This window comes from Eriocheir sinensis, chromosome 26 (genome assembly GCF_024679095.1).
Source record: "Eriocheir sinensis breed Jianghai 21 chromosome 26, ASM2467909v1, whole genome shotgun sequence".
Taxonomy (NCBI): domain Eukaryota; kingdom Metazoa; phylum Arthropoda; class Malacostraca; order Decapoda; family Varunidae; genus Eriocheir; species Eriocheir sinensis.
The window spans coordinates 14,273,899-14,294,450 of NC_066534.1; the positions used below are offsets into that span (position 1 = coordinate 14,273,899).

At 39.8% G+C, this 20,552-nt stretch overlaps 1 protein-coding gene and 1 long non-coding RNA gene across 2 annotated transcripts in view; one reads left to right on the forward strand and one right to left on the reverse strand.

Annotated features, from left to right (window-relative positions):
- LOC127003799 (uncharacterized) overlaps nucleotides 1-13,386 on the forward strand; it is a 36,251-nt gene extending 22,865 nt beyond the window's left edge. Inside the window, exons 2-5 of the long non-coding RNA XR_007757405.1 lie at nucleotides 2,693-2,806; nucleotides 7,106-7,184; nucleotides 10,156-10,279; nucleotides 13,045-13,386. This is a non-coding gene — a long non-coding RNA (uncharacterized LOC127003799). The remainder of the gene's footprint in view (nucleotides 1-2,692; nucleotides 2,807-7,105; nucleotides 7,185-10,155; nucleotides 10,280-13,044) is intronic.
- The window catches only part of LOC127003796 (putative neural-cadherin 2), a 39,708-nt gene continuing 25,228 nt past the window's right edge, over nucleotides 6,073-20,552 (reverse strand). The window contains exons 12-23 of the mRNA XM_050870849.1: nucleotides 20,077-20,358; nucleotides 18,972-19,088; nucleotides 18,263-18,414; nucleotides 17,772-18,117; nucleotides 16,833-17,078; nucleotides 14,711-15,058; nucleotides 13,833-14,169; nucleotides 13,024-13,213; nucleotides 11,718-11,950; nucleotides 11,042-11,194; nucleotides 8,018-8,479; nucleotides 6,073-6,653 (exon numbers count right to left, since the gene is read on the reverse strand). Of these exons, the coding sequence (XP_050726806.1) occupies nucleotides 6,328-6,653; nucleotides 8,018-8,479; nucleotides 11,042-11,194; nucleotides 11,718-11,950; nucleotides 13,024-13,213; nucleotides 13,833-14,169; nucleotides 14,711-15,058; nucleotides 16,833-17,078; nucleotides 17,772-18,117; nucleotides 18,263-18,414; nucleotides 18,972-19,088; nucleotides 20,077-20,358 (3,192 nt within the window). The 3' untranslated portion in view covers nucleotides 6,073-6,327. The remainder of the gene's footprint in view (nucleotides 6,654-8,017; nucleotides 8,480-11,041; nucleotides 11,195-11,717; nucleotides 11,951-13,023; nucleotides 13,214-13,832; nucleotides 14,170-14,710; nucleotides 15,059-16,832; nucleotides 17,079-17,771; nucleotides 18,118-18,262; nucleotides 18,415-18,971; nucleotides 19,089-20,076; nucleotides 20,359-20,552) is intronic.

The following is a 20,552-nucleotide window of genomic DNA, read 5'->3' on the forward strand; positions in this document are numbered from 1 at the left end:
TATCAAGCCGAACAGAATATGAAAATAACATCCAAAACATAATACTTGAAAATTTCCAACTCTTAATTATCTGTTATTGCCAGCTTGAAATTATTCTGTGTATATTCATATATTTACACACACCGTAGGACGGTGCGTCTTGTGCGAAATGTACACACTGCAAAATATAGACATTTGCCGAGGAATAATGCAAAACATTCCTCGGCAAGAGAATGCCTATTTCGCAACACACGTACTACACCGGAAGTCATCGAAATAGATAAAATATACTATCAATGTACTGTGTGTGTGTGTGTGTGTGTGTGTGTGTGTGTGTGTGTTCTCACCCAATTGTATTTTTACAGAATTGAGTCAGGCGCGTAGAAGCGTTCCTTCTTTTGAAAATTTTATTATTCTGTAATTCACCATGGTCTAACCACGCGCTGACGTGTGTGTGTGACCCTGATTCAACATATGTTAATTTCGCTCTTATTCCGTGCTAAAAATACACTCACACATTTACTTTAGTCACCTGATCCTTTTTCTCCACTTGCGTGACACAGGGTCGTAACGTGAATTTTTTTTATTATTATCTGTGAGGCTTTTACGATCGCAAGAATCACCTGTGGCGTTCTGGTGCAATGCATTGGCCCGCTGGCGAAGGTGATGGTGAAAAACTGGTGATTATTCAAGCCGGTGTGCTGCTTACGTTGCATTTCCTGGTTCAGTATAGCTCCAAACATGAGAGAGAGAGAGAGAGAGAGAGAGAGAGAGAGAGAGAGAGAGAGAGAGAGAGAGAGAGAGAGAGAGAGAATTTACGAGCACCAAGACGTGTCATTTTTGCCTTCAAGTTCCTTTCACAGTATAAAAGAAATAGAGGCATCAAGTTGCCCGCTGTGTTGCGGAACTCGTCGTGGCGCACTTGGATTTCGTGTTTTTAAATGTATCGATTGTGTTACACTGAAATACAATGTGGGAGCTCACTCTGTTTTCGGTCAACACATCTGGGGGAATTTGGTGCAGTCTAAATTAATTTGTTTACTGTCCAGTTTTCTGCCTTTATTTCTCGTTCGTGACGTGTCATCCATCCATCACAAAACATAGTTATTCACGTTCGTTCGTATACTGGTAACACTACACCTGTGCCGTGTATCCACGTACACATGTTTCTCGTAGTATTGCAAATCACTAGGTAGGCTATGTATCTATTGCCTGGGAGTTGAAATGGCACGTTCTTCCCTTCTTTGTTGTGTACTTTTGCAACCCGCAGGCAGAGTTGTTCTTGATGGTAGTCAATCCTCATTTATTCCTGTAACTTCTGGGGTACCCAAGGCACCGTCTTGGGCCCCCCTTCTTTTCCTTTCTTACATAAATGATCTCCCACTATCACTTACCTCTAGGCTCTACTACTAGACTTTTTGCAGATTTGCATTTTAGATAGGGATGACTGCATGTCGATCTTCGACAACAGGACGATTTAGCTGTATTGAAGACTGGGAAGCCAAGTGGCAGATGACGTTTAGACCAGACAAATGCCATCACATCCGTTTCACCCGTACTAACAAACCTATTCCCTTTATTTACAAACTCCATGACAGAAACCTAAACACTTTCTCTTCACACAAATACTTGGGCGCACACATCTCAGCAGACATGCGATGGAACACACACGTGAGCAGCATCAGGGCCAAAGCTCACAGAGCCCTGGGGTTCCTGCGTAGGAACCTTAGAAGGTGTAACACAAACATCAAAATTCTTGCATACAAAACACTTGTTCGGCCACACATAGAATACTGTGACACCGTCTGGGACCCACACACTAACAATAACATAAATAAACTAGAAGTCATACAAAACAAAGCTGCAAGATGGGCCAGACGTGATTACAGCCACACTACATCAGTCACTTTGCTTAAACAAGACATAAAACAAAACTCATTAGCAACACGAAGACAAATACACAGACAACAAATGCTATATAAAATCACAAACAATTTAGTAGACATAAACAAATACACTTACACCCGACAACTACACGATCCACTAGAGGCAGCCACAGCCTTAAATACCACACTTACCAGACTAACACTAGTATATTCAAATATTCATTCTTTCTCTGCAGCATCCAAGAGTGAAATCATCTCCCATCTCATGTAGTTAATAGTCCCACTCTTGACACATTTAGGAATCGGATCACCAATCATTATCTCCCTAATCCTGGCCCTTTACCATATCTCAATACCTTTCCTCATCCTAATCCTTATCCCAATACCTTTCCTCATCCCTAGAATCCCCCGCACAACCCCCGCATATCATGCCACCCGAAAGTGGCCCTCTGCGGGTCCCCTAGAAAAAACAAACAAAAAAAAACAGCAATTAAACCAGGGGAGGTCAGACTCCTGAACTGACAGTAGGCTAATAGCCTATATACATTTTTATCCTTGATGAGGAGTTTGTATTGATGAATTCTGTTCGCACTATTCACTGCTTCAGTGCACTGCTGGGTGAATTAGGGGTTTGACATGATGAGTTTCACAACTTTTCATATTCGAATTTCCTATTTTATTTAATATTCAGCAGGAAGTATCTGGCACTCGATGATCTATGTCAGAGAGAGAGAGAGAGAGAGAGAGAGAGAGATTAGTTGGTGAGTAGTTGATTGTTCCGGAGCAGACGGAACAGTGTTAATATCTCTTTGCTTCATCATTCGCAGACTGCGGGGCACGCGGATCGACGCGGCGTGACGGGTGCTGATCGACACGTCAGTACAGGAGCATCGTGACGAAGTAGGCGGCCGGGTGTGTTCATCTACATCTGTCTTATAAAAGTAAGTAAATCTCGCAAGTCCCGAGTCTGAATTCAGGCCTTCTGTTTTCGCCCTTGGAATAGTCGCCAACAAGGAAAACCGGGGACAGCTTTCCACCGACTCGATTCACTAGCTGTTAGGTGGACAGGGGCATGAAGGATAGAAGACTGCCGGTCCGTATCCACTTAGCCCGAGATTCGAACCCGGGTGTGAGCCGTTTTATTTTATTATTATTATTATTATTGTTCTTTTTTCACAGTAAGGGAAGCAGCTCGAGCAAAAAATCAAGTTGATATACAGGAAGTAAACAACACTCATTCAGACTCAATTGGTCAAACTTAGCTGTAAATCAATTGAATTTTTTTTATCGCATAGCAGTGGGCCTCTCATTCTAACCTCATGCCAATACATATATAAAGATATATATCCATATATATACGTAAATATCTGCATATATACGTAGACATTCACATATATGTAGATATGCGCATATCTATGTATATCGCATATGTACGTAGACATTAAAAAAATATACGAGGAGACATTTGCAAATATATGTATCTAGTTCTAAATTATAAATATGTATTCATTTACAGTATCTATATAGAGCTTTGTTTTGGATAACTGTTTGTTCGACATCATCATAGTTGTTGAACGCAAGTTTCCTTATTCATCTACGACCTGACTAGTTGACTCCACTTGTTTAATTTTTATATCATATTCTACAGTTCACCACTAACCTTGCTAAACAGAAAGACGACATCTGCAAATGAAAAATTACTTGTGTAGGTATTTAATTCCTATTACAACTCTTTATTCTACAAATTAACCTTTGAAAAATGTCTTTTAGGCATTCTGTAATCAGTTTGTGATGTGGTCTCCCTCTGTTTAACACCCTTTCTTTTATTTGGACTTTTCTGGTATATATGAAGTTCAATAGGTGCTGTTCGATCTTTGTACATGTCTTCGAAAATTATACAATAATTCCATCTATGCCTAGTTGTTCATTTGCATCTAGCACCACTTTGGTTTCCACTGAGTCAAAAGCCTTCTCATAGTCAATGAATTTCAAACAAAATGGTTTTCTGTACTCATTTATGTTCACTGTTATCTGGTGCACTGTAGATATGACTCATGGTCGAAAACCCACTTTGAAGACCAGTAAGATATAGCTGCTTTCTTCCAGACTTTCAGTATCTTTACTTTCTCAAGACCTAATGAAAAGCTTTGATAGTTTTTCAGTGGCATTCTTGTGACGCTATGACTTGATACTCCAATTAATCAATCTCCGACCTGCTTTATATCATATACACTAATATCTTCCTCTTGAGCTTTCCCTCTTTTTATACTTGTTAGTGCCTTTTTGATTTCATCTTTCTTCACTGCTGGGATTTTTGTGATATCCAGCTACTTTTAATTCATACTGGGGATGATTGAGTGATGTAGTTCATTGTTAAATATTATCAATAATATAATTTAAACTCTTTAAAAACCTTTATTACTTAATTCCTGTTCTATGTGAGTTTGCTGTCATTTTTTATGGCTTACATCTGTTTTTTTCCTTATACCAAGTTCGCTCCTGATTCTACACTAGAACCTGAAATTAGAATTTTGTTGGTTCTTATAATGTTCAATTTTTTCATATCTTGCTTTTTCATATTAATATTTTTTTGTAAGTTGGCAAGTTCCCTATACAAAGTTTCCTCTTAACTGTTAGAACCTGAATTTAGAGCTCAATTGATTGTTTTCACATTGAATTTTCTCACATCCTTCTCTTTCTACTTTATCTATTGGTGATTGCATTTTCATGTTCTTGCACATCTGTATCATAGTTTAGTTTCTGTAGATAGTTTATACAGTAATGACTTTTGTTTTCCTGTTTTTTCCACTTTAGATGCTGCTCAAATTTTTTTAGTGAAGTTTCCATTAATATTCTCAATGTCATGCTACAATAGTCCACTCATCCCTAGCTCCGAGATGAGTAAGGATGCTGCTGATTGGCTGTTGGCAGGCAAGGGGTCTGCTGATGTCTCCTTTGCCCAACACACTAGCCTAGCTTAAAAAATATTCATATTTCTCTACTTAGCTCATCGGCTATATAAGAAATGCAAATATTGTTAGCATTATTGGATTACGCAGTAATTGTATAACTATAACTCGTTTCTCAAAATAAATAAATATAGTAATTATGGTTAGTAGAAGTCAGACAATATCATTAAATGTTTATACATTATTTTTCTTATTATTGATATAAGTACCCAATATGGAACCAGTTTTAGAATAAAATGTCAGTTTTTGTGAATGAACTTCTGAATATGATGGTACTTTCAGATTTTAGATAGTGAGATATAGGAGTAGTCAAGGAAGAATTTATAATCAGTTGTATAAACATCAAATGGTATTCTCTGACTACTCACCATAAATATGTTACCCTATTGAATTCTGAAAACTGTTAGAATAGTAGAATCAATGCTAAATCCAATGGCGTCAACAATATTTGCCTGTCTTGTGTAATAGACGAGCTAAGTAAAGAAAAATATTTTCTGAAACTAGTTGATTGTGTTGGGTGACAAGAGATATCAGACACCCCACCCACCAACTGCTAATCAGCAGTGTCCTTGCATACTTGGCAAGAGATCCAACTGCTGCTGGGAAGGGTTCAGCTTAAATGAATGGGTTATCCTGGTGTGTAAGGCTTCACTGCTGAGAAAGATCCATCTTAAGATTTATATTAAGTTTCATCCATTCCTCCACTGCACTTGAAACTTTTTTGCTCATCCATACCTTCTAATATATTTTGCTAACACCATGTTTTACCCATTCCTGCACTCACCATTCAATACCAGTTCTCATAACTAACTTGTATGGTTAGCCTGCATCCCTAGTGACACATTCCATGGCAGTTTTCAGAAGAATAAGTCAAGGTTGGTAGGATCAAACCATCATTCCCCTCTTCATCATAGATTTATGTTAGAGTTTACCTCTTTAAAATTTTAGGAGTCTTAAAATATAGACAATAAGATGAAGAGGAAACTGATGAATAGATTATTTCTACGAACCCTTGACATATTCCTCAGAAAACTATCCATGGAATGATTCACAAGACATTTCATGATGTCAAAGCCATTCAAAATTGGCAGCTTGATAATCAGTAATTGCAGAAGAATGATCAAATAAAACTTGTTTAGAGTGTCCTGCAAATGTTGGTGAAATAGAATGTTTGATACCCAAAGCTTCATCATGATAGTTATGTTGATTTTTAGGAAGGTAAATCATTTACATTTTCTTATACACTTTATTGCCAATATCATATAAATGTATAAAATATTTTTTTCATTATAATTATGAACATTGCACACTTTTCACTAAGACAGTAAACCAAAATTGTTGGGATAAAATTGATAGATAAAATCAAGGCATGGAGAAGGTACTGTTGAAATTATTTTAAATTGCAAGTGTATCTGCCATCAAAAAGAAAATGTTGGCAAGATTTTATGGAACCTTAAAATGAGATTGGACACGACATAAACCCATTAGTGGTATTAGCAAACTGTGGAATACTCTAATGAGTTTTTCCTGCCTCTGCTCCTAGTAGAAAATCTTTGATCCTCTTCAAACATGACTTCTTCCACTTCATGCCCTAAACTCGTTGTGCTGCTTTTCATGGAAACTGAGTGTGCAGGTCTAGTTGGTTTCTCTTGTGTAATAGACTTTTGTTCTTTGTGTCTGGTGCTCATGGAGACCTGGGCTGATACAGGTACTGCGTCTGGAAGGTTTTTAAGGAGATCGAGCACAGCTCCATACTCTGGCACTAATGGTTTCACGGGCTCCTCTCTTTCCTCTTCCTCCAGTGCTTCCATGTGTAGGCCTGAGGATGCAAAGCAAAAATAAGACAATGATGGTCAGTGGCAGATCCAGCTCCAGGTGAAGGGGGGGCTGATATACAAGATGGGCGCCATACCATACCCCCAGATCTCGGTGAATCTTTGAAAGGGCGCAATTTAGGTCCTGGATCTGCCACTGATGGTGGTGTTTGCTGGGAGGTGAATGGTACAGAATGCTTAACCTCTAACTTTGCTATTATTTCTGAAAGGGTCAGAAGTCTCCAAATCTCTTCCCCCCTACCACATGCCAACTATGCAAATCTATACAAGGGCCTTGTCTGCCCTAGCATGGAGTATACAACTCATATGTTGGGTGTTCCACCCCCACACACCATTTGAACAGAGCAGTCCTAGGCTTTTTGTCTCATCCTTCCACTCTTCTTACTGACTGCCTCAAATTTCCCTGCAATATTGCTTTTCTTTCTATATTTTATAGATATGGAGGCAGGACAGTACAATCACGACTCCAATCCTGTAAACATGCACAATCACTAAGGAATGGACACATCTTGTAGGTACAGTAAATTTAAATTAAGTTTTTGTGTATATTTTCTGTTTACTATGGATTTCAGAGGCTGTGTTATATCATTTTTCTGGAATATCTTAGTAAGTATCAGTTGAATCACTATGATACTTTGCCACAGTTTGTTTCACACCCTCCGCTAATATTTGTCAGCATAGTGTATTATAAGAGGGGTGTGAGTACGGCACATACTTTTGACACTTGAAGGGAAATAGTGAAATGAAATGACAGTAATCGGACAAGGCCAGCATGACGTCATTATAACATCAATCCCCACATACACTCACTCACTCACTCACTCACTCACTCACTCACTCACTCATCTCATCTCATCTCTGAAATCCATAGTAGTATAGAATTCCTCTTCTTTTTGTCTTAGAATTATTGATTTCCATTGGTTTTGTGGTAGTCATAAAAGTTTATATAAGCAATCATCTGGAGTCCAGGAATGGATTAATCCATTTTGCATTGATTCCTATGGGGAAAATAGCTTCGGTTTACAAACATTTCAGTTGACAGTACGGTATGTATAGTTGATGAATAATGCTACTTTTGATATTTATGCTGCTTGATGCATGTATACATCATCCTTTCCTCACAAATGACTGAATCATCTACAGGTGGACCATGAATGTTTGGAGTGGTGTTACTAAAATTCCTTTGGGGCCACCTTTGTGCATTTTGGGGGAAATCTGTCAATGCGAGAATCAGTGGAAGATGAACCCAGAAATACAGGAACAAGTGTATATGGCTAATTCAGCACCAAGTAAAATATATACTATTGAAAAAATTTGACATTTTAACCATGTCATTAGAAATTCATACCCAAGACTGTAGAGGAGAGGGAGCCTGATGGTGACCCGTCTCCCTCGTAGGCATAGGCCCGGAGGTCATCTTGGGCAAGTAGTGGCGGGGTGGAGGTGGCACTCTTCCTGAGAAGGACTGCCTGTTGCTTGGATATGCCTCCCTCATCACCATCTACTTGGTCACTAGGAATAGAGCAATCAGCAACTGTGCATGATGGTGATGCTGCAGCTGTGCTACACGTCTCTGTAGAAAATGCAGTTTGCTTCCTATCAAGCCTTTGGTGCAGAGAAAGATCTTCTGTAGTGTCACACACTGTTATGATGGAACATCTGGTTAAGCTTCTGGTACTGGCAGATTCTGAAATGGTGCTTCGCTGGTGCTTGAGTGTGTGTGGTGGTAAGGTGAGGCTCATGTCAATCATACCTTGATTCACATCCACTGCCCGAGAGATGGCCAACGGGGTGAAGATATGTCTAGTGCCTGAAAGAGAGTAAACAAACTAATAAATTTTTATATTAATTATTTATATATATTGTACTAATCTAATTACCTAAAATTCATACAACTAACATTATAGTAAAAACTCCAAGATAAACTAGGAATACTGGCCATTAAGGAGGTGATTGAGACTATCTCTACAGACTGTCCTTGTGGCTGCTGCTCTGCTTATCATAAACTAACAATAGATATTTGCAATTTGTATATTTGCAATTTGTATATTAAATTTGCCTAACATTTACTAGACCAGATACATATTTTTATTCAAAGTTTTCCTCATCGTGATAGTATGTATATACTATGAATAGTTTCATTACATGCAATGGGTTTTCCAATGGCAAAACCAAAATAGAGTAGACAAAATGGTGTAGCACTGGAATAATCTAAGATCTAATCTAATTTCCACTGATACAAATATTCCAATACTAAAGAGCCCTGCAAGACAGACCACTCTGTGGGGAAACCTACCCAAGACTTTCTTTTTTTGTCCCTGTTTCTGGATCTTTCATCATGACATTGGGAACAGCACCTGTATTCATTTGGTCAGGCCCACAAACCCACTTCCACACTATCTGGTTTGCCATCATGGATGACTATGGCATAGTGTTATGACCTACAGTAGACTGAAGATTAATTCATACGTATTCCTTCACATGGCTCTGTCATAGCAAATCTGCCACCAAAGCTCCTCGTGTACACACAGCATCTCACTGGGTCTGTCTGGAGCCAGAAAGACTCTGTCGACTTAATCCATTTGTCTGCCTTCATACATATGCTGACAGTTTGCCACATCTATGAAAAGCTGATACTAAGTTCCACTCTTGACCTTATTACTACATGTGAAAAACTGCGTTAAAGTGACCTAAATTATATCAGTAAGGTATCCAATATTTCTCACTGAGCAGAAGCTATAATGTTAAAGGAGAGCCTTGTTGATTACCTAAGTCTGAATCTGCTCCATGAGAATAGCTTATATTGGTAATTGCACAAGAATTTTCAGTGATTTGATTCATAAGCTACTTGGTAGCCTACACATTACTGACCCATATATAGGCACAATGTGATCTGTTCCATGTCTAACAATAGTCATGGGGAGGAACTGGATATTATGAAGGAGGCTGCTTATGTAATCTTGCACATTAGGTGCAGTGAGGTGAGGAAACATTAGCAAATAATTTCTTAGATGGGATAATTACACTCACATGATCTTGTTGGTGTGAATAAAACCCACACTTAACAGACAAAAGATGTATATATTCTACACAGTTTTGGTTGACACTGCCACCATCTTTAGTGGTAAGAAGAAGTGCTTCTTACCACATAAGCTGTCTGATAATCTGGTAAATATACATCTTTCATTTGCAAGTGTGGTTCTGTTCACAATAATTCATGCGCTTGTAATGTTTGCAGACCCTTTCTAACCTCAGCACCCAGTACCAAAATCATACAACGGTAACCCTGCAGGTGTTGATAGAGTAAGGAGGGGGAAGCAGATCTATGTATATGTGTGCGTATGAACATATTTTATGTGTGTTGGTAGGGGTAAAAGTGTGTCCTCAGTGGTCATCTCTATCTTTTTGGCCCTTGTAGTCTGTAATGCACAAGGACTCACTACCCCATGACACAGAGCAAGTATTACCAAAGTTTACCTTCCTCAGGTACCTATTTAGCGATCAGCTCAAATGGGATGATGAACAACTGGGAGAGCTTGGCACAGAATGTCCAGAGTCTCAGCTAGGCATGCTGACTACAACACCATGGAGGCACATATTAATGGTACTGGTAAGTCATAAAATATAAATTAGCATTAAAGCTACTCTAGTGTTCTGCTACTTCATTATTCTTCCTTTACAGAAAAAAAAGCTAAACAAAAATAAATGAACATCATAAAATGCATACATATGTAATTTTCATTTATTTTTATCTTTAGCTGTTGTTTTGGAGTAGTGTACTGTAACTTTTGGCTTATTAGACTTAAAGACAAATAAAAGCGGTTCAAAGCTTTAGTTGCAATGCATATGTATAATTAATGCTGTTAATTATTTTTAGTCATTTTAACCCGGTAGCAGCGACGGGCCAAATTTGTGCCATGATATAAACCCCCCAAAATAGATGATACATAATCTGATCACAAATGCTTTGATATATATTATGAAATGGTTTGTGTGAGGGGTGATTTTTTCTCATTTTTCTCGCTTGGAGGGAACATTAAGAAACATGATCCCGCTGCTACCGGGTTAAGTCTAACAAACAAACAGCTACAAAACACCAAGCCACAGCAACACAGGAGAAAGGAGCAATGCATGGGGACTGCCTACTCTTCATGAATATCCTCTGATCATAATTAGCTGCTAATTTGGACTTGGATATCATTGGATTATTTCCTTCTAAAAATTCAGACTTGGTATTTTTTGATGTGGAATTTCAATCAAAGAAATTTTACTGTGGCATGTGTCATCACCACCAAAGTCCATCTAACATTTCTTTGTGCCAGCACTTACCACATGGCTACTAAGTTTGTTCAACTCCTCCAGTATCACTCACCTGCCTGTGTGTGGGAGAGGTCTGTTACAGCCTCTATAGTAACAGGAGTCTCCAGTGCCTGAGTCCCCTTGGGCATGCTTTCTGGGCACAAAGGTGTTCCCCGGGCGGTGCGAGAGCGGTGGTGGCGCAAAGTTAACACCACTCCAATGACCACTGAGTGAAAGGAAGATATTGGATGTCACAATTTTCCTAACAGCCAGTTTGTAACAAATCTGCATGCACTTAAAAACTAATACCCGTGCATCGCTAAATGGTTAAAATAATTTCCTGTAGATAGCCTCATATATGATTTTTTTCTCAATACATAGCACATTCTGTGTGTTTCATTGTAATTGTGGGCTGGCAAATGACAAGTATACAGTTTTAGTGATATGGTGTTCTTGTTGGAGAGCTGTGAGGGCTTAAGCACACAACACACACTCTTTGTCTCATGACTATACAGACAACTCCACTGAGAGGTGTACTATTATTGTATCAAATCATAGATGTAGTTGTAAATTTAGGGTTAGTCATAAAATACATATTGAATCATACTGATCAAAACTTCACTGGGCAAACTGTTTCTCAGCAACATAACCAATTTGTAAAGCAAGGTTCTCCTGTACATTACATGCAATTCCCTTGAGGTACACAAACAATAAAAACACATCACAACATAAACAGCCTTTCCACTTACCAACAACAAGTATGGAGAGTGTGAGAGCAGCAATGGCTAAAGGGGCCTTCAGTGGGTGTGTGTCTGAAGGAAGCATTGCCCATTGGCAGTTGTCCCCAGTGTGGCCAGGTCCACAAGTACACTGGTAACTTGATTGCAGGTTATAGCATGTACCCCCGTTTAGGCATGGTTTGAACAAACACTCATCAACATCTTGGCATTCATGGCCCACAAGGTGTTGCCCGGGCCCACAGCTGTAGAGAGAAGGATTATAGACAGTTCTACATGCACTTCTTTTCATATTATTGTACTACCAAATAAAATTTACATACCGAATTTCTCACCCTATAAGATGCACCGGACTATGAGACACAGCTATAATTTGGCAAGATATATTAAAAAAAAAAAAAAAAAAAAAACTCCACACTTACTGTGCAGGGTCATTTTCCGAGTGAAAAAAGTGTGCGTCATATGCCAGAAAATACGGTATATTTCATTTTGGGACACGGAGGTGTTTTAGTGTTGGTTTCGTGCCAGTAACAATAACCCCTGGCCTAACCATCGGCATATGAGGTGCAGGCTGATTTTTCTACTCTTTTTTTGAAAAATAAAAATGCATCTTGTATGGCGGGAAATAGGGTCATAACACAAGAGGCCACGACAAGATTTTGAGAAAAACAAGGTGCTGGGAGACTTCAAGAAACATAGCTTTCCCCATAGATATGTTGATCTACACATTGATCTAGAAAAGGGAATAGTTCAAACTAGAAACATAAATTAATTTACTTCTAAACTTGAAATGAGATTTGGAAACGGGATTCCATGAGCGTAGCTCACTTTCTGTACATCACAACTAGGTAAATACAACTAAGTGAATACATGAAAGCTTATAAGACAACCAGATAATCAGAAAAATACTATATAATGAAAATTGTAGTACATGTGTGCATTCTGCATTTTGTTTAATCCTTCAAGATAGTATGAAGATATCTTTGCTGAGATACATGAAATTCAGATATGAAAGCATGCAGACATCTAAAGAAATGTATATATAACTAGGGAAAGATTAGACTGACTGTACGTTCAGAAGATGACCAAGTGGCAGCCAAGTTGTGCTGCTAATAGTATTCAATATTCCAGTGAAAAAGTGATGGTTAAGAAAAATATTGTTTGTTAAATGTGTAGGACAGAAGATTAAGGTCTCTAGTGATGACCAGATGGGTTGATATGCAACCATTCGAGTGGTGGAGAAAATGAAGGACCAATGAATATATAACTGTAAACTATGATGAGACATATATAAGCTAGACAAAGTAATAATGTGTACCTGCATGTGGCTTGTCTCCAGGTATTGTGGCAGGTAAGAGGGGGAAGGCAAGTGGTATTGAAGCAAGCATCCTGTGCAGGGCAGCCAGTTTCCAGGCCCTGCAAGTTGGTGACTCTGCCCCAAGAGGTGTGGTTGAAGGCAGGAGGAAGTGGCAGAGCCTCACCAGATATGCGAATGTCATCTAAGCAGCCTGTAGTTAAAAAATATTACTTTAGCTTTTCCTATAAATAATGACTTTCATTTTGTAACCATGAATGACAACTTGTATGAATATGTAATGATTTAACTTTACAAAACCTTAAAATGTACAGTGTTTGGAGTGACTAACTTTTAGAGAAATTATTAATAAAATCAATGAGTCATTCCTTTGGTTCTAGAATACATTAAAAAGCCCCATAATGCAGGGACCATAATGCCTTTGCCTCAGCCATGCCCTTTCCCAATTCCACATTAGTAGCGTTCTTTACTGCGATCATCATTCCTCCTCCCAGTTTTTCCTTTCTTTATCTTTTCCAGGCTATATTTACTACCACCAACTTGTATATTGACAATCTGGCTCAATTATGTTTCCACAGATTAGACCATCTGTACTAGCATATGAACTTTCAAACCTTCTATGATGTTGACTATTACGTCCTTTTCACTCCCTCTCTCCACACATACTACTCCCTCAGCCTCTAATCCAATACTCTCAAGCTTATACCATGGTTTGTGTATGAAACTTATTTTCTTATGTGTGTGTGTTTATGCGTAGGTTTCAAACTTATAACCCTCTAATGTATTATGTATACACCATAAAAGTTTCTTACTGTTGGTGAGGTCATCATGGACAGCCACCAAACTCAGACTGACAAATTCTGGAATCCCACCCAGGAGCACTCCATCCTTCTTGTCAACTTGAAGTGGTGTTGGGGGCTGTGTGAAGATGTCTTGCAGCTCCATGTCATCAGAGTCAGTGTGCAAGGAGGCCAATGTGGCATTCTGTTTCCACCCATCACCATCGTCCACTGCAATGATGAGGTTGTGACCATAGCGAGCCATGCGCAGGGTGTGCCACTGTCCATCACCCAGTGGGAAGCTTTCCAGACACACTTCTCTGGTTGCCTCATCTGCTGTCAGAGCCATGCATGCCACACCACTGCGTAGCTGCATCATTACAGTGGTAAGTGGTCAGTTTTATGATTAATAGACTTCATACTCTCAGATTTCACTGTTGACTTTGTATTATCATATATATCCATCTATTTATCTATATTTAAAGAAGCCAAACTACAGTCTGTTTGCATTTTTTGTAAACACGGGTTCATCGAGAGGCAGTGTAAATAAATATTATTATTTTTTTTAATATTTTCATGAGAAATAATGATAGTTGGTGCAGTTGGATTCAGTGGTTGTACAAAGAATGCACTATTAGCAGCCTATTACTGTTTTGTCCTCTCCTGCATTGTCTACTTAAAACGTGATTTTTTTTATTGTGCTATTCTATGAGTAAGTACTGCATTCACTAAGGCAAACCAATGAATAGCCAAGGATAATATGAAGCCATGTGTTCTTTAACATGATGAGATATTGTCAAGGATGATTTACACTATTGTGAAGTTGCATAAATTAAATATATATTCAATGCCAACAGACTGCATACAGATAATTTGACTATTCCTTTTACTTCTATTCAAGTGAGAATTACCCTTAATTTCAAGGAGACAGAGTCTGGTTTGGCAGCCAGCTTCATGAGGAGACCATCATGCCTTCCCCTCAGCCTTAATCGCAGCTGTAGGGTAACATGGTATGGATCTGGCAACCGGGATAAAGACAACTTCATGAAAGACGAATGTTGGAGTGCAACTGGAGTAGTGGGAGTGATGCACTTTGGTCCCATCCAGCCTGGCGTGCATTCACACTTTGGTTCTTGCAGGCCACCCACACATTCCCCTCGCAGCCCACATGATGCAACACTTTTTTCACAGGCTTCGTCCTGTGGCAGGCAACCTCCTTTACTTTTGCTGCTGAAGGCTGGCTCTCCTAGGTCTACGAGCTATGGAAAAACATGGTGCATTAGGATGATTAGGTATCTTTTTAAAGTTAATTTGCTGCTAGATAACAATAATAGTATCAAAATGAACCTTCAAATGTCTATAGTATCATAAAAACATGAAAAAAAAAAAAGAACCTAAACTTAAACATAAAACTCCACAGTATATGTATTGAGGACTATGGTCTGTAAACCTATCACAGTATCCTCTTATGATGCATTTAATTAACTTGAGGAACATATCCCCATTAAGACTGAGATGCGCAAAAATGATCACAATATATGCATAATACCTTTTGGTGAAGTGGAGAAAACAATATGCAAAACTATCTCAAAATGAGTGTAATGTACAGACTATGTGGGGAATTTATGCAGATGGAGAGACTTGTACAACAGTTGTTGCAACTGATGCCTCAGGTGGAAGTGCAGTATGACTTGTAGTGCTGGGGTTGGATGGCTGGAGACTCTGTTATTCCTGCAGTTTATAGTTTTGTTACAGGTAAAGCTGCAGCTGTGTTTCATTTTCAGGATACGATCCATTGTCGACTTACCAAGCAGTAACCCAGACTGTTCAGGTGTGTAGCTTCAGCAGCTGGCTGTGAATCTGCATGAGCAGTAGATGTCACCAGGCACATTGAGCAGTGTAATACCATAATAGTTATTGCAGTCTTGATGACCCCGTTTGTTTTTCCAGAGACGACTATCCTCCTCTTTCAGTCATGAGAATGGTGTCAGACTACCATATGGCAGGTAAGACTGCGTGCAAGCCACAGATCATGGTTGCACCATCTTTGAGCAGCTCCACACTGATGCATTTCTACTCCTCAACCTTGCTATAGCCTCTCTGACCTCATCATGAGATGGCAGGCTTTGGTCAATGGGTGGCTTAGCATCCACTACTTGAAAACCAGCAGTTGGGAGCTGCCTGCCCAGAGGGTCTGCCATGTACAACTGCTCAGATTACTCAGCCCAACAAGCCCAAGCCATATATGACAAGAGGTAACCATCTGGTGTTCAGATAGTGCTAACCATAAAGGGAGGCTCTGAGCAGAGATTTTTCAGTGCATGGTAGGCAGGCAGGAGTTTTGGAGGAGGAGGAGGAGCCTTCTGAAGGTTAATCTCAGGCCTGAAACTGTGGGTGGGCAATTCATCTGCACCACCCTGACCACCCCCAAAACAAAAAAGGGGGGCTAGGGGGATCTTCCCCCTTTGAGACGCATGGGGTCCCATGGGCTTTGTTCTGCACCCGTCATAAGTGGGAGGTCAGGGGTTGGACTGACTGCTAGCAGTGGACAGGGACACAGAACCCCTGGGAGGATAAATCCCTCTGAATCTCAAAGATTAGAAAAAACTCAGGAAGAGGGAAAAAAGAGAAGCAGCTTGGTGAGGTTGAGTATACTGCACTTCTCATCCAGATAAACCAGCCCCCACCCTTGAGATAAGAGTACTAAGAATACTTCCCCACAGTCACTGCTGTGTCTAAAGAAGGGAATAGGGGGGACATAGCTCAAACAGTACAGGAGGTTGCAGCTGGGAAAAATTTGCTAATGTTTCCACACACACACACACACACACACACATGCACATACACTCTTTAAAAGCTGGCCTGAGGAGCAGCAACAGTTACAAGGCATATAGATGTAGGAGGAACATTCAATATGATTGTCTCATCATAATTATGGCAAAATGGAATATGTTGCTGCTGCTAAGGCTGTTACTGCTATTGTTATAGTAGCGAAAATTGGCAAAGGTAGTGAGGTAGAAAAGCTATACTCACTTCTCCATTTATGGTGAGGTGAGAGATGCAGCCTGTAAAAGCATTAGTATGGGGTCCAGCTGTCCATCCAAATTCAGAGGGCTGAGGGTGTTGATGTGCAAGACCCCCCAGCTGCAGGGGCATGCCGCTGCTCCAGCTGTCTGTCTCCTCCTCCTTGCCCCAGGCAGCTCGGGCAATGCAATGAAGCTCACTGTTGTGGCTGTGCTCCCAGCCTTGTCCACACAGGTCAACCATTAGCACCACACCCTGGTGATGGATAATAAGATAGTTTCTAGCAGCAGATAAATTTGATAAAAAATCAATGAAGTTATAAAATTATCTGGTAATATGTATTGTTGTGGTATCACTGACTACCAGTGTAATTCATGGGAAAGCTATCTCTTAATGCCTTTCAATACATTTCAACATTATATTTCTACAAGCCATAGTTTTTTTAAATGTTTGTTTAAGATTTTGTATGTAAAAATAGCATTACTCTCCACAGTCACCTGTCAGCACAAGGCATGTAATGTTGAAAAAGTAATCTATGTATTTCTGTTATATGTCTTTTTATCAAGTAAATATATAAATATCCATTTTTTTATTACCTTAAAGTAAAAGGTAAGGTAAAGGTAAAGGTTAGGGCATGCACTAGCTAGGCTCTGAGTGTGTGAAGTTAGTGGTAATCTCCATCTCACTGACCCTTGAGCCTGTGGTGGATTAGAGCCTAACATTAAAGGCCTGAAACCTAAATGCTTGCCACAATAGTTTAGAGTGATCACCAACCACTAAACTTTCTCTAAATTGTTAAGTTAGTTGGAAAAGAAGCTGGAGGAATATTGGGTATTAAATATTTGTGACAAACTCATACAGCAATAATTAAGCTGACTTAATTGGCTATATATGCATGTGTTTCATTATACAATACACTGATCATGATGGCAGTGCAGCCAGGCATACCTGAGCATCAAGATGGAGATGCAGTGTGTGCCAAGTCCCAGACTGCAGTGTTGTGTCAACCTGTAGCTTTAATGATCCCCGGGAACCCTCCAAAATTACTTCTGGTCGACCTTCAACAAGCTGTAAGGCCAACATGGGTGTAGGGCTCCAGTGTGGATAGTTGGAGGTTGAAGAAAGGGGACCCGAGTACAGAATGAGTCCAGTGGCAAAGCGTGGCAAGAGACGCAATGAGACAGTTGTCGGCAGGCAGGGGGGCAATGGGCGAACCCAGGCCCAGCCAGAACCTGAGAAGGTGCGAGCCAACACTTTGCATCGAGGACCCCATGACCGGCCAGGACACAGGCATCTGAAAAATAGTTATCCTTCACTTTTTGTGGCAATTTCAACGGGAAATCAGAAAATTTCCAAGTGACAATACTATTTTAGCAATATTGTTGCTTGTGCTGTAATTTGTATATATATTCAATGGCAAACACAAACCACAGTCTCACTTGTTGCCCAAGTCTGTTCTGACACAGTGACCACCATTGAGGCAAGTTGACTGAGTGCAGGACTCCTCTTCCAGGTGGATGCTGCGGCGGTGACAGTCATGGGGACGGGTGAGGCGCGGGGTCACCAGGGAAGTCAAGTTTGTGTCTACCACCTGCAAAACACATCCAAGCATCCACATGGAGAGAGCATGCTACACTCACACTTGGAAAAGGAGGCTATTTATCTTTTGATAATTAGAATAACTGCAGAAAAGAAGAGAAATAGCTTACTCTGAGTTCATGGATACCTTGATGGTGGACAGCACAGTGTTCTTAAAGGAATGAGTTTTAAAGACTGTGAGCTGGAAAGTCAGTCCTTCTATCACTTAAAATTAACATGAAAAACAAAGGTCCATTTTAAGCAATTTTGAATGATCTGACACTTTTATGTCCTTTTTTTCATTACAAAAAACTGTACAAGACTGAGGAAAATGAAAATAATTACCATAGCAAAAACATATAACAGCCTCCCAAGACAGCAGCATTCATGTGCAATAATGTGGTGTGACTGAATTATTCAGTACTTTTCTGCCTTCATGCAGAAAGGTGGCTATAGCTGAAAAGAATCCATGTACTGCTCATATTTCTCTCAAGAGCTAAAAGTGATGACTATTATACTTTTCTTCATTACTCAGTCTTAATCATATATATGGGCAGAATTCACCCTCACCTGTAGTGGGAGGGCTACAGAGGCAAGTGAAGCCATGGAGGGGGGATGTTGGAGTGGTGTGGCAGGAGCAGAAGCTGTGTCTCCCACCACAACCTTCAGCTTCATTCTCTTTTCCAGCTGTGTGAAACAACAAAATTTTAATGACATAATTATGGTCCTACTTCTGATGGTCAGCTCCGCTACTTCTGTTTCATTTGTACAGTTGGCCCTCCACTTAAGTGGGTGCACTGTTCTGATGTTGAACCATGATACTGAATTGCAAGTTTCTGAAATCCAGTTTAACTCAAAAATTTCCAGCTGGTAGTGATGTTACTGAATTCACCTTTATTTTTCCTGGATAGTGCTATTTTTTAATGGGCAATCATACACATAATACACATAACAACTGACGCTTCTCCTTTGTCCCCAAAAATAACAAAGAGTAGGGTCTCCTTCCTGTGAGGCCTCCCCTTTCTACATGAACTTCCACCCTGTAGTAAACGTGCAAGATTGTAAAGTTATTGTTCGAGTTACCTGCTGACTCCCGCACCAAAATCAGCCCAACAACATGAAAAGAACGTTAGATCCTGTAACCACCGATTATTTCTCACATGACCTCTCCAGAACTGCACGCTCAGGTGATAAAACCATGACCTTGGCCTAATTAACAGCTTACTTACTATTCATCTGTTTTGTGTGTGCCATATCTGTGCCTTCTTAACTTTCTTGCTTGTACCTTTCCTACAAATTAACAAACACTGTACTGTCATTTTCCGTATGTCTAATAAATGTGTTAAATGATGTGCTTGTCTCTCCACTGTCCTTTTCTCAGCCTCCTTTATTATTTTCCTCTTTCTTATTACTTATAAGTCAGTCACAATAAATGATGAAATTATGCAAAGAAATTTGTCTGCAAACAGAAAAAGAAACTCCCTTCAGTCTTATGTTCACCCCAATATATAGTATCAGGGAAACAAATAACTTTCAAACTAGTTGTGCTCTGAATTTTTAATATTGAATGCTCTAGCTATATTGTAAGGTAACATTTTAGTATGAGGGACAAGAGAAAAAAAAATAGTTGATAGCACTTCCATGCTCATATTGCTTGGACTATGAAATTACTGACCAGGTTCTGGTGGAGAGAGAGCAGTCCATTCAGCTTCACTGGATCCATGTAGCTTCCCATTGCCTGACGGACACTCAGCCACACACAGGCATATGGTGATATTGTTCCTGCGGGTGGAGGTGACAGTTGGGTCCCGGCTAATGGGAGGTTCTGGTAGGTGAGAACAGGCACACTTTCTGGTGCTGTAGGCATTCCGTAGACACTAACAATCATCACTTTAGTTGCTGCTCCAACCACCTGCTTCACTGCCTCCGTAAGTGTACCCAAGCCCCCACCTCCTTGCTGTAAGAATGCATTTCAGTAGGTTTGTGCTCTCTCTCTCACTCATCCAGTTGTTCACTCATATGATCAGTAGTGTGCACAGTTGGGGAATATCCTACTCAATAGTGTCACCTAATATGAGAGAATGTGGGCAACTGAAACTATCATATACAATAAATTTGCTTATTAGGCTCCAATATATGTAAAATGTAAGT